Source organism: Mustela nivalis (assembly GCF_964662115.1).
Source record: "Mustela nivalis genome assembly, chromosome: 11".
NCBI classification, from domain to species: domain Eukaryota; kingdom Metazoa; phylum Chordata; class Mammalia; order Carnivora; family Mustelidae; genus Mustela; species Mustela nivalis.
The window spans coordinates 29,220,792-29,235,371 of NC_139030.1; the positions used below are offsets into that span (position 1 = coordinate 29,220,792).

General features: G+C 38.1%; 1 protein-coding gene across 7 annotated transcripts in view; it reads right to left on the reverse strand.

The window, feature by feature from the left end:
• Positions 1-14,580, reverse strand: part of ZEB2 (zinc finger E-box binding homeobox 2) — a 131,481-nt gene that overhangs the window by 3,230 nt on the left and 113,671 nt on the right. For all 7 annotated transcript variants that reach the window (XM_082689496.1, XM_082689497.1, XM_082689498.1 and 4 more), the window contains exons 5-9: positions 12,718-12,906; positions 11,787-12,001; positions 9,032-9,140; positions 6,130-8,099; positions 4,523-4,703 (exon numbers count right to left, since the gene is read on the reverse strand). In XM_082689496.1, the coding sequence (XP_082545622.1) occupies positions 4,523-4,703; positions 6,130-8,099; positions 9,032-9,140; positions 11,787-12,001; positions 12,718-12,906 (2,664 nt within the window). The remainder of the gene's footprint in view (positions 1-4,522; positions 4,704-6,129; positions 8,100-9,031; positions 9,141-11,786; positions 12,002-12,717; positions 12,907-14,580) is intronic.

The window sequence follows — 14,580 nt, forward strand, 5'->3', positions numbered from 1 at the left end:
TTAGAAAACGCTGTAGGCTGCTGTATGTTATTTCATTAATGGTCTTTATCTTACTGGAATGTCCAATATAAATTTAGTGATGACGGATGTGGTAAGGCAAGTACTAAGTTCTGGAATAGGAAGTTATTTACCTGCAAGAGAAGAAATTAGAAAAATATTTGTGGGTGACTACTCATTGCATTGGAAATAGGGAAGATTCTGGTAATCTACTTCAAGGCAGTTAATGGCCTGAAGGAAAAAAAAAAAGGCATAATTCAAACCACACAAGAACCACTTCTTAGCTCTTAGAAAAGATGTTTTGAATGAGGCCAACTGGATAACAGAAAAGGGAAATCCAACAGTGTGCCAAGAGTTTGGAAAGACAGGGTGTTTTCCATTCGATAAGACCACCATGGTGGGAAGGTCCTTTAGCAGGAAGCAGAAGTATATTTGGGAAAAAGATAGAGGTCTGGCCTTCCAGAAAACTTCAAGTTATGATGCACAGATTTGGTCTGTTGTGTGTACTTGGACCTTAAAGAAAAAGATGTTCTCAGGGACAAGGATAAGACGTGTCAGACAGTGGTTCATTCACAGGGGCAGGATGGTGCTGGTTTAGATCATGGAGACGGTTTGGAGTCCGATTGCCTCAGTTTGAATGTGTCTTTTACAACTAGCTGTGCAACACAGGCATATTAAGCACTCTGAGGATCAGGGTCCTTGTTGGCATAAAGGAGGTCATTTGGGGGCCCTAACATGTGGCCCAGGCATAAGGAGTAAAAGAGGTAATGTAGTTAAAGTGGTTAGTTACAAGGATTGCACGTAGTAAGCACTCAATTAATGTTAGATAATTTTATTTGTTTTTATCAGTACACGTTCAATAACTCCCCAAGTGGTAAGCAAGATAAAGAGCAGAGTACATGGAAGAAGTAAATCTGAATGGAAAGAAGAGAAATTGTAGATGAAAAATTTCTCGGTGCTTTAGTTGCTACAGCATGCATAGGGAGAACTGTCCTATAACCTCCTTTGGATGTCTCATCAGCTCAGGAGCACAGGAGGTGAGCGAGTTAGGTGACTTCATGGATGGGCTGTGAATAATCGTGAATGAACATCACAGTGACCACAGCTGAAATGGCTCTCTCTTTTCCAAAGGAACAAAACACAGAGCAGTGTCCTGAGAGAGAACAGACACTCTCCAGGACAAGTTTCAAGGCCTGTTAGAAATGCATGGGGGGTGCTCATTAAGCTGCAGTCTATTATATAGGTATTCTGGTTACAGGCGATCAATTTTCAGTGAATTCAATCAATAACAAACAACATGCTAATAATAGAAATACATTAATTCTATAGTACGAACTGACAATCTGAAGGAATAAAATGTGCAGCTATTACACCATGCAAAGAACAGAATTTGGGGGGTGGGTTGGGGGACTGAGCTAAAACTTGCACTAAAAATTCTAGTACTCTCCAGAAGTGTCGCTGGTAAGAATTTAGTAAGTTCAATTTAAGTAGGAAAGCCTTGGAATTTCATCTCTTTTTAATTTGTTTGTTTGGTTTACCTGCTTTAAGTCAAGATTCCTGGAATTAAATTTCCACATGAACACGATTCAGAATATACCCAAGTTGACATTGAGTGAATCAAACTTTTTAGGATAATTTTTTTTCCCTAATCTCAAGGTTCATGATTCACCTGACAGCTAGAATGATAACTGAAGTTAATAAATGGAAGGTTTGTGGTATGAAAAATATTATCATATAATTGAGAAACAAAATTGACTGGTAATTTATTTAAAACTTTGACTTTATCTATGCAAAAGTAGAAACATTTTTATTACTTTTCTGAATAAGGTAGGTTTAAGAGTACCTACCACAATGTCTCAATAGAAAAAGTACTCAATAAATGTCAGATTTAAATTTTAGTGGAATACAAATGAGTTCGTGACAGTGCCTAACAGGAGTTTCAGATTTTCTGTTTCACTGTCCTGACTTGTGACAATTAATCCCACTGAAGTCAACTTCCCAATCCTGATCCCAGTCCAGGCCCCAGGAAAAGCAAGCAAGCAATACGCCATCATTAAGTAAAATTAAGCATTATGTCTTTGGTGTCTGCCTAGGAAATAAATTAAACAATTCAAGGTAAAAGAGCACAAGATCTCAAGAAAAAGCAGTTCATAATTTCCTTCTTAACTTCAGCCATTCTGTATGCTAAATTGTGGACAGGTGTAACAAACACACTTTATCAATGACACATTTGTAAAATCAGCCCATAATCAAATGACGATTCAACTTGATTTCCCAATCTTAGAATCAATCAACCCAGAGACTGTTCTCATGTACAATTTTCACATTAGTACATTCTCAAATTATTACTAATACTTAATATAAATAAATGGAAGGCTTCTGGGGCCCAATTAGGAAAGGAAAATGGACTAAATTTTTACATACATCACAGTGCTAGAAAATTCATGAAGAACTTCACGGTGATGGAATCTAATACACTGACAGCAGTAATGTCATGAGATGTTTGGTCAAGAGACCAAAAAGTTAACACACTAGAAACTCGATAGGCCAGGAAGCCAACAGAAGGATAATTAATCACACATTTAAAGAAGTCATTGGATGGTTAGGATCCTGTTGCTATACATTACTTCTAGGCAGCAGATCTCACATCTTAAAGAACCAAGACACTTTATTTTTATTTTTTTAAATACAGCATCATTTTCAGATTGATTATGCATATTTATGTTTGTCAACTTTTGGGTCTCTCAACTGTCTATATGCCTATGAAGTTTATGGACTATCTCATTTATAAGAAATAAAGATATTGACGGGATGTCAATATGTATGATAGCCCTCACTAAAATAAAAGTTTTACACTCACCATGTAGTAAATGATAGAGTTTGCATATGGTCATATAATAAAACCAATCAGAGAGGGAAAGATGCCTTCAGTGATGTGCCTATTGTAGCTGAATAATGAAATACAAAATATATTTGAGGTTGATTAAAATATTAAATTTAGATATGAAAATATCTTCATAAATATTTAAATAGGACTTGGTACTAAAGAAAACATCTATAGATATCTCTGATAAAAGACAAAATTAGGAAAATTTTGGCATTTCAAACACGGAATTATATCACACAAGTATAGAAACTATTGGGACTTGCTTTTCAAACTAGGCTGTCTTTAACGTATCTTTAATTGAACTTTAAAAATAATAACAATATCAGATCATTGAAGAAAGAGAGATTACTGGGGTACTGTTATTTATCAACTTGGTTCTCTTCACCAATATCCTCCAGCACCTCCTGTTCCCCCAGCTTCCTCCCACTCTCAGGCTGCCTCCCACACATGCTCAGTGAGGGAAGAAGGAAGATGAGGAGGAGGACTGCTCCCCAAGGATAGTTTTCAATCACTAAAAAGCCACATACTTTGTCAGAATACAGCGGGTAGTACTCACATTATTACCCTTTCTTCTTTTATCTTTTTATTTTTATTTTTTTGGTCTTTTCACCACTTTTCCCCCAAGAGCACTGTTAGGCTAATTTTTTCACTCCATATTAAAATGTTTGATACTAGACATTCTCATTTAAAAAGTGAGTTTTTATATAATTTCCCCCTGCCAATATTTTCATTGAGATCCTACACTCTTTCTTTTCCCATGGAAAGCCAGGACAGTGTGCCAAATTTGTAGAGGAGAAAAGTTGGAGGTGGAGGCTGGGTTGCTTTGTGGTTAAAGGTGGAGGAAGGAGGAGGAGGGACGGAGTGAGCACAGGTGCAGCTCCACTGCGGAGCTGCAGATCGGATCTTGGATTGTGGGAACCAACATTGCTTCGCATTATGGTCCTTTGCCTTTCTTTTCAAAAATTAACCCACTATCTCACTACTCGTAAGGAAGAACTAGGCTGCTATCTTGTCAACTCTGTATAATTGTTCCTAATTAGTAATGCATGAATTGGAAATAAGCTAATTAAATTTAGAAAGTTTTATTTTAGTCTTCCAAATAGAAGTAGTTTCCGTAGCTCATTTGGCATATTACTTTACTTATACCTTTTTCTCTCACAGTACTAACACTTCCGCCGTGTTAAAAAAATGGCCAATTTATAAGACTAAACAGAACCACCTCTAAGGTGCAGCTTACTTGAAGTTTGGCTGATAAATCTAATACATCACTGACTGAATTTTTCATTAAATCTTTACATAGAGCCACTGCAACTTGAGAATTTGAACATATTTTTAATAACTGGCTTGTGTCATGCCATTTCCCTGCCCTGGCCACTTAAATGTACCTTCGACAGGATCTGTGAATTTGGCTTACAGATTAACTTGAAAGATAGGAAGACAAGCACACTCATAAACACATGAATGATCCAATAAACAGGCAACAAAAAAGTCCTACGGAGCTAGGCAAAAGCATTATTTCTTCCTTGTTGAAGGTATCAGCATATGCTACATCTTATGTCGCACAAGTGTACTCATTAAATATTATGAAATGTGCAGCAGGCCGGGAAGCTCTAACTAGCTAGTCAAAGTCACTCATACCTGTGTGTTCGTATTTATGTCGCAGAAGGGAACTGCTTTTCTGGAATGTCTTGTCACATAAGTCACATGCATACATGCCACTCTCTGTCTTCTTGATCTTCTTTCGAGACAGACAGGAGTCGGAGTCTGTCATGTCATCTAGGCCTGACATGTAGTCTTGTGCTCCATCAAGCAATTCTCCCTGTGATATAATCACATAGTTCAACATAGTCGCTTCTCCTTGTGTTTACACCAAACAATTTCACGTAGGCTGACATTTGGAGAACCTCAAAAGTGCTTGCTATTAGTCAATCTCATTTAAAAAACAAAACAAAACAAAAAACAAATACTACTTTCCATGAACAATGTATGAGGTCTCACCTTTCAACCAAAATAGAAACCTCCTCCATCCTGGATGGTAGAGCTCATTGTTTTTTAAGGGTAAAAAATGGTCAACTCTGAAGGTCAGAAAAACATAAAATTTTCTAAAATCCTCAGTTTCCTTTATATCATGAAATATCCACAAGTGAAAATCAAACATCAGAATTTGTGTATTTTCAATGTGGTTAACTTTAGAAATGATCTGTAGCTGTAGAAACCCCATTTTAATTGAATTTTATATTTAGGTACAAAATGTTATTATTATGCAATCCATTTAAATGTATGTCTACCAACTAAAGGCCTCAAGCTATATTTTTATATTTAATTTTCTAATTTGAAATAGGGAATATTAATAACACTTTTTATCAATGTTCTATCTATGTTAAAACAGCCTTCAGCATTGAGCAATAATGAATGTGGATCAGTAAATTATTAAATTTCTTGATATTTATTTTGTCTTGATCCAAAGGAGTACAAACTTGCATGATAATATACATTTCCATTTGCTAGCTCACAGTTCCGTTTTCTTAGACTACGTTTGCACTAATTAATATTAGAAGAGATTAAATAGGCTTAAATACATTTACAAAGAGGGCAGATGTACTGTAAATTGGAAGCCTGGAACAGCTGTTACAGAGGTGCACGGCTACTTATGCTCCTATTTTGCAAACAGGGATTATACTTCATGTTGTTAAAACATACCTGCATTTGGATTGGAAAACCATAAATCATTCACTGGTTTGAAAAGCCCATCAGAAGTCAAGTGGAATGTGCAAAATGGGTTTTAAAATAGTCTCCAAAATACACTATTTTCTATAAAACCAAGTACATATCAGACTCATATGTGTCTTTGCAGACTGTGAACTGTGAACATTTATACAAGTAGGGTACTGTTCTAGATGCTAACCTTTAGCCTCTGTGGAAGTCCTGTCAAATACCGTTAGCGCTGTATAATTCTAAAAGCATACAGATCAATCTAAATAAGCCTCAAAAATAAGTCTGAAGCTCTTTATCTTTTGTAAGGCAGCCGTGTTCCCATAGCTCTGTGTTCTTCTGATTCTCCATTTGTTTGTCTAGCCCAGCCGGTTTGAGGTTCAAGTGAAAACCAACTCTGTCATGTCTGCTGTCTGCTGAAAAGACAGCACTTGATTTTGTTCTAAGACTCCCTCCACCCCGCATGCACATACCCGGCATAGTATAATTTTCAAGGTCTCCTCTGTTCAGAGAAAAAGGGTAGGTCCCATTACCTGAAATCCTTGTTTCCGCTGGTACTTTCTCCTCTGCTGCATATCAGCGAAAGTAGCTGCTCCAGTTGGGTAGGTATAGGCCATGTGTGGTAGGAAGCTCATCTGATCCAGTCCCGGGTATGGTCGGAGCCCAGGGATACTGGTCTGGACTGGTGGCATGAAAGTGGCAGGGGGAAATGCGCTTTGTGGAGGAAGAGCTGTGTACAAAGTTTTGGCACTAAATGGGTTCATGCCGAACACTGGGTTAGTGCTTTTGCTGTCCAGATTATTTGAGTTTGAAAACTCCTTCTTGATAAAAGTCAAGTTTAGAGGCTCATCCGAATTTTCAGATGATGAAGAAACACTGTTATGGTCTAAAGTTATGCTGCTAGCTTTTGTTTTGTTCTTTGTGGCTATAATACTTTTGGGTTCTTTCATTTGTTTTGGTAATGACAAGTCCAAAGGCTCAGCCTGGAGCTCCTCGGAAGAGAAGCTGTTTGGAGTGTAAGAACTACTGTGGGAGTTTTTAGAAGATGTGGAGGAAAGATTTAAGGGGGAGGGAGTATTACTCCTTGAGTGGTCCAATTTCTCAACTGGTTTAATATTGGTAAAATGGGAAGGTTTGGTTAGCCTGAGAGGAGGATCACAATTCGTCACACTGTTGTGGAGTTCTGCTATGGATGGTGATGTAATGGAGTCCATAGGTTTTACGGGAGACCTGGGTAATAAAGAGTCTTTTGTGGGAGGGTTACTGTTGGGAGCTAGCGGCTTGGAGTTCCTTTCCAGTGATGGTGACCTGGAATTTGAATACTGGTAGACTTTTCGTTGCTCAAACCATTCCTTCACAAATTCCTGAGGAAGGCCCACAGCAATGGAAATTTTCAGCAGTTCATCAGAATTGGGCTCCATGTTCATAGCATAATATGCTTTCAGTACAGACATGTGGTCCTTGTATGGGTTGATGGGGCTTGTCATTCCTTTCTCAGAAAGTACAGATGACAAGAGGAGGGCTTTATTATCAACAAAAACTCCAGCTTTGTTGGGGACTATGTTGTCGTGAGGTTGCAGGACTGCCTTGATCTCTTCGTTCATCTTACAAAGGTAACGTTCATGCTGATGCAAGGGAATGGGGCCAGGGAAGCTTTCTTTACAGAACTGGCAAGAAAATGGAGTGGATATGTTGTGGTTCTCGATCATTTTATCATCAGTGACCAAATCTATTAAAGTACGTAGCTTCTCTTTCTTGATATTACTGATCTGTCTCCTTGAGTCAGTGGTCAAGCTCTGGAGGCAAGCTTTGGCTTCATTGACTTTTTCTAATGTATAGTCAATAATACTCTTAGTGGCACCATTATGACTCACTACTGGAAGACCTACGGGTGGAATATTAGGAGAAGTAACTCCTTGTTCCTCAGGTTGAGAGCATGGATCCTTCATGTGATAACCTTTCAACTTGGAAATTTCTTCAGCTTTGCAGTCCATTTTTTGCCTGGAAACCGTATTGTCCACAATCTGTAGAACCTTTTGTACTTCGCTTAAGTTACTATTCATTGTGGGAAATCCGAGTAAAGGGGCTTCCATCCCTACACCTAAGTGCTGCATTGGACTCTGAGCAGATGGATGAACTCCCAAAGGGCTGGTGGCTCCAAGTGCACCATTCATGAAGGGACTAGTGCCACTAAACCCGTGTGTGGCCATAAGAACTTTATAGTCATTGAAGTCTAGTGGTTCTGTTTTAATTTTAAGTAAGCCTGTCTGTTCAGACATACTAAGTGGCTTTCCATTCTCCAATTTGTTTCTTAACTGGGTAATAGCTGAATTAGTAGGAGAAGAAGAAACAGAATTAGGGGAAGAACCCGTCTTGATATTGTTTCTCATTCGGCCATTTACAGAGATTAAACCAATACATTTCTTGCTGCTGATGTGTGAGCTGTAGGAACCAGAATGGGAGAAACGCTTCTTGCAGTTTGGGCACTCGTACGGTTTTTCACCTAAAATGATAATCAAAATCAACATTACATTTCTTCAACTGGGTAATGATTACAATTGTCTACCGATACAAGAGTCTGTGAAACCAAAGGGAAGGAACACAATGGGGTACCTCCACCTTCTAGGTGCTTAGCTTAGAATTATGTGGCCATAACTGTTTCTGGGCTTTATCTACCCTGAGAGGACATAATTCAAGATGTTAGCAGTGGAAGGTGAGGGCTATCTATGCCTTTTTCAGCCAAGATCCCAAATCTCGTCTTGCCATCGGCAGCCTCCTATTTAAACAGAGTGTCAGATTAATGTGTGGTCAATAACACAATAAAGATGTCACAGTATTTAAAGGGAAGTGTCGCCATGGCTTTAATCAACTCTGTAGAGATTCCATTGATTCTACCAATCCAACTAGTCCTTTGAATAGCATCCAATTTGGTAATAAAATGCTTGGCAGAGCTATCAAAATAGTTATAAAGAAGAAATCTCAGTGGTCGGATGTTGTTCTGTAATATACAGCTCACAGGAATCAAGGAACATTTATCATACAAAAGCTCTCATCCAAAATTCTTCAACGTTTTCTTTCATGGTTAGGTATCAAAAATGAATACCCTTCAAAATTTGCCAGCTGAGTTTCTTCAGGTCAAAAATATTTAATCTGTAGAAGAGCATTTGAAAGGACCAAAAAGGAGCCTCTAGATTTTGTAATAAATCAAAGCGTTGGCGATTTTTAGGAAGTCTAAACATGGCTTTTCTTTTTGTAAGATCATGCCACTGGTGGTACCACAGGTCTCATGAAGGCTGAGCAGGCTCACGTAGTTTGTGAAATAAAAGGCTAGTTCCAGAAAGCTACAAACAGGATTGCGTAAATTTTAAACAATCTTTTAAAACTCCCCTAATGAAACAAAATGCAAATGTGAGCACCGGCACCTCTGCTACTCACCACTGTGAATTCGCAGGTGTTCTTTCAGATGGTGTTTATATTTGAAAGCCTTGCCGCACTCTGTGCATTTGAACTTGCGATTACCTGCTCCTTGGGTCAGCATTTGGTGCTATAAAAGGGGAAAGACTGACATCAGTTTTGTGTGGGAGGAACAAAGGAAATTTGTTACAAATATTTTTAAAAGGCCTCCATTTTTTAGACGGGCCAAAAGGTTTGAGTGCATGTTTATTTATTTGCCCAGTCTTTCAGAGTTGCAATAAAAGTGATAATGTTGGCAATAAAATCGGAACAAATAAAAAAAAAAAGTGCTTTCACATGCGCATCCAACACTTGCTTTAGAATTATCTCTGTAGTCTCTTTTCCAAAATGTTTCTTTGAGCCTTTGGAGATGAGAAAGTATAATTGTAAAGATGTTTGTGGTTCTCTGTGTTTAGTGCACATTCTAAAATCTGAAGATTCCCTGTTGGAATGCAACTGTTTTGTCAAGGAAAAAAATAAATATTATCCTGAAAAATTCTAAGTAGTCTCCAAAAAAACTCCCCATGCAAAGAACTAATTTTATCAAATTTTCTGTATCGGGGTAAAAGTATAGCTCACGCTAAAGCAATATCAATTTTAAAGGAGAAAAAAATAAGCACACATACATAAACAAAAAAAATTCTTGACTATAAATATTTCATTATGTGATAAGCATGTTTAAATATCCCATTCACTGTGCTAGTAGCAAATGTAAACCCTGTTTTTCCTGACGTGTTGCATATCAGATTTGATTCATTATCAAATGTAAGAGACAACATCTTGGGTTATAGCTGCTTGAGCAGTTTTATCACAGGCCAGTAGGAAGGACTTCAACGACTTTTCATTTTCCTTTTTAGTAGTGTGCTAGGGAGTAGGGACAAAAAAGAAAAAAAAAAGTTTGCTGAAAAGACAAGTTAAAAGCAGCAAAGATATAATCAAACACAGCTGACCTTTTTGAACAAGAGAAAAAAAGCACTGTGACTTAGAATTCTAAAAAAAAAAAAAAAAAAAAAAAAAAATACAGTCATCCACTCTGGATGCTCAAGGTAGGAGGTCAGCCTTTTTCAAGCAGCAATGACACAAAAGCCTTTTGCAAAAAGACAGCACAGAAACGGTATGACAACTGCTAGGGTGTGCTGAATCTTCCCACATTCCTAGTGAGACAGATGGTGTTACATGGGACACAGGGAGGTTTGTTCAAACAGCAGCAACCTTCAAAGATCAAGCGGAGCCCAGCCCGCCGAGCGCCATTGAGGGACCAGCGCTCATATGTTGCTGAGTTGCATAAACAAACAGCAACAGCTGCTTTGTCTCCCCCCACAGCCCTCAGAGGACTACTATAAACTTTAGTTGTGCCACTGTTAATATGATACAATCATTTTAATTTACTAATTGTAAATGCCATGAGCAAATGAGGGGACTTTTCAACACCAAAGCTACCATTCATAATGCGCCAACACAATCACACTTCTGCATGTGAAATTTAAAGCAGTTATGCTAGATAAATATCTAGGCACTTTTTTTTTTCCTGGAGTTTTTGTTCCTATAAGCAAGGGGAGATAAACTGTTACATAAGTGTAACTATGCGAGCATAGCTTTTGTAGCTGAACTTCGAAAAAGGTTCGAAGGTGACAAGCCCAATCAGATCTGAATGGAATGATTTTCCTGAGCTATTCTATTATAATAGTAAAATTCCATAATAAAGCATCATCACCATTTCTTGATTGGGTTTGGTTATTCTCATTTTCCTCAATCAAAGAAAATAATGCCCACGAGAAAAAAGAAACATAAGAATGTTACAGAATATCCTGTTAAATCATTTTTTTTTTTTTTAAACAGATACGGTAGCGAGGCTTAAATAGGAGGCTTCCAGATGGGTAAGGCCAGTTATTGGGACTTCAGACACACCATTTCTGTTACCATTCAAACACATAAGATCAACCTGCAGTCAGTTCTCCCAGGAGGGCAGAAAGAGCAGTGTTGCTAAAACATGGAAGGGACACTGTGAATCGATCCTATTCAAACATTTTAAGGATTTTAGAAGCTACGCTTACCTGTTCAAAACAGAGTTTTTATTTTTAACACAAATCAACCAAATGAGGCAGAACAAGCTTAACGTTTAGCCAGAGGCATGCAAATCAAAAGGGATCATTTAAAGTGTAGGTCCAATATTGTAGTATCAATCCAGTTTATTTTATACCTATACAGAAGTGTAATATGTCTTTTTGATTTAAAAAAAAAAATGCTTACTTAGATTTCAGAAACTAGTAGCAGCTTATAAAAATACTCTAAGTACGTGAAGGTATTATATGACAAATGAAAGAAAAACACACTTCCTTTACTCTGACTTAGATCCTATGTGAAAAAAAAAATTCTGAGTAAAACTAGGTGAAAAATGGAATTAAAATTGCTGAGATGTTTAATAATGTATAATTAAAATGCTACGATTTCATTCACTTTTTTGTGGAACATAAAAATGAAACTAAAGTCAAGTTAAAGTGCAAATAAAATTTCTAAATTAGAAATTAACACACTCATTCGATCGTGAACATAAGACTATTAAATCATATTAGAAGAGACCATCAAAAAATCATTTAGACCTCAATTAAAGCTATTACCATTAAAAGATCTGCATCTTCAAAATGCCATGAAAAATTAATAATGATTGCCAATCAAAGCAATATCGTTTCTCTAAGGGGTTATTATAGAAAGAAATCACTTAAAACCAACCCCCCACCTGATCTGTCCCTGGCTTGTGCGTCACCATATGCCGCTCGAGCTGGGTGCGGTAGGCAAACGTGTAGCTACAAAGAGGGCAGGAAAAGTTCTCTTCGTTCTTCTCGTGGCGGTACTTGATGTGCTCCTTCAGTGATGTCAAGCGCTTGTAGCCCCGGTCGCAGTAGGGGCAGGTCAGCAGTTGGGCAAAAGCATCTGGAGTTCCAGGTGGCAGGTCTGTAGCCGAGAGACGAGAGGGAGAGAAGCAGGCCAAAAGGTCAGTAAATCAATGGCAGCTAATGGGCTGCCTGCCCGGGCTGGTATGACAGGAATCACTGCAATCTGCTCCACGAGAGCGCCATCATTGCGCTCGGCCTCCGCGCGCGCCGGTCCCCTCGCACACCCGGCGCAGACTTGTCGGAATCAGCTCACACTGCGCTGGGAAGTTAATTACTGGCGCTTTTGGGGGGAAATTTAAACAGCTGATAAATGAGGAAATTCTCTTTAGGGGACTGACAGTTCGTGGTAAAAACCTTTGGTCACATGCGACTCGGGAATTCACAGCCGGCCAGAGAGCTGTTTCAGGTGTCAGTAAACAAGAAAGGGAAGGCGAGGGGTCACTCTTTCTCAACTTTTTTTTTTTTTTTTTTTTTTTTTGGTTCCTCAAAAGTGAAATATTTCAGAAACATTGGAATCAATTTCGATATTTTTATCTCTTAGAAATAGGCTCTAATTGTTCTTGTTCTTTATTGGATGTACAAATGACACAAATTTGCTGACAAAAAAAAATTTCACAATACCCTAAAATTACAGTTCTAATCTTTGCTCATGAAATTCCATGCCTCTGCAGCTGTTCTTCAAATTTTAAGGTAAACACCCAGGCATGTAGTGCATTTGTAATTGTAACAGCTGCAGAGGTCAGTGTAGTGGCTAAAAATGAATTACAGCCTCACCATTTTCTTCTTGCCCATTGGCCTCTGGCGTGCCAAGGCGAGACAGCTCCTCAGGGGCTTCTGGGTAAATAATGGCTGTGTCACTGCGCTGAAGGTACTCCTCGATGCTGACTGCATGGCCATCGCGTTCCTCCAGTTTTCTTTTGGCAAAGTATTCCTCAAAGTCTGATGTGCAATTTGCATTCTTAACTGAAATCATAAGAGGACATCATAAATATCTTTGTGGGGCCTTGTTCCCAGGGGCCCAAGCCCATTCATGGCATAGTTAGTATGGAATATTGACTTGCAAAAAGACAGCAAATAGCTACTTTATTTGGGAGAAGTATCGCACATGACCAGTCATTGACTGAAGGCTTATTCTTGTCATATATGCAAAAAAAAGGAGGACACTTTGCTTTACGTTAAATAGGCACATCTTATTTTCCTCTTCCTAGAATACCCTTCCACATAATTCACAAAGAATGAAAGATAGTTTCAAATGTTTTTGTTTGTTTGTTTGTTTTTAGGGAAAATTAAAAAAATAAAAAAACAGAGCTACTTTCTAAGATCCATAAACATGAGAGATAATAGGAGCTCAAGGCCACTTTAACAGTCTATATAAAACTTCCTTTTCTTTTAAGAAAGGTATATTTAATTTTTTATTGTCCACTAAACTTAACGTGCCTAACCACAGATACATCCTGTTGCTAAATATAAGCTTTTAACCTTCCACTCTCTGCACATCACAGATGGCCAAGACTACACAGTCTGACACAGATGCGAAAGGATAGATATTCCTAGAGAGATAATAATGGGACTTTGTTAAAAAATCATGGGATGCGGCACTTTATCTTTTCCTATAATTTCAAGATTTAGCTCAGTCTTTTAAAGCTGCCTGAAAGTAAAATGAAGCTCACAAATAGAAGTGAATTAAAATTAACAGAAATATTTCATAAAAGCAAAAGAAACTGGCTATATTATTGTGTGATTTTGATATGATTTTTAACTTTTGTAATTATGACTCTGTTCCCATGAAATGAATAAGAGCTGCAAATCAATTTTAGCAACCGTGTCACAAGCCTTTGTATATTTGAAACCTCTAGATATGTTTCGGAAATAAGTTGTGGCTTAAGTAATCTAAATAAACATTTTTATGCATAAGACAGTGTTGGGAGTGTGCCTGCTACTGTAAGTAGATGAATAAAAGTCCTTTGCGAGTACAACTAATGGTGGAGACCTGCTTTCATAGTTTCTGAGAGCTGTTAATCTTGATTCCCCTATATTCTTCACCTCACCTGCTCATCTTTTCATAAAAGATATTACAGTATTTGCCATACTAATTATTTCTGACCATTTGTGCCAGGGTGATGTTCACACAAGCCAGTCAATTTTTCTTTTTATTTTCAATTTTATTGTTGCTTTCACTGCTATGAACTTGTGGATTACAGATGAAAAGAACAGAGAGTGGAACCTTCCATTAATTCAACAAGTACTGAATGACTGTATATGGTAGGTGCCATGTCTTGTTTCGATAAGCAAAAAGCAGAGGCAGTTTCATCCTTCAAGAAGACACGAGAACAATCAGTACAACTGGTATTTTCTCCAAAATAAAAATATTACACACTCACATAAGTGTTAGGGAAGGACGTTGTGTGGTAGTTTGAAAGAAGCAGCAGGGGGACCTGATGGAGACTAGATCAGGAAAACTTTAATTGAGAAGGCACAGAGTTTACTAGCTGTAGAAGCTGGGGCAGAGCCGCTTGTGCAAGGATGCAGGGCCTGGAAGGAGCATGGTGTCTTTCCCCATCCAAAGAGACAGAGCTGATGTGCCCACAGTGGAAGGGAAGCAATATGATGCGAGGGTGGAGAAGCAGGAAGGAACAA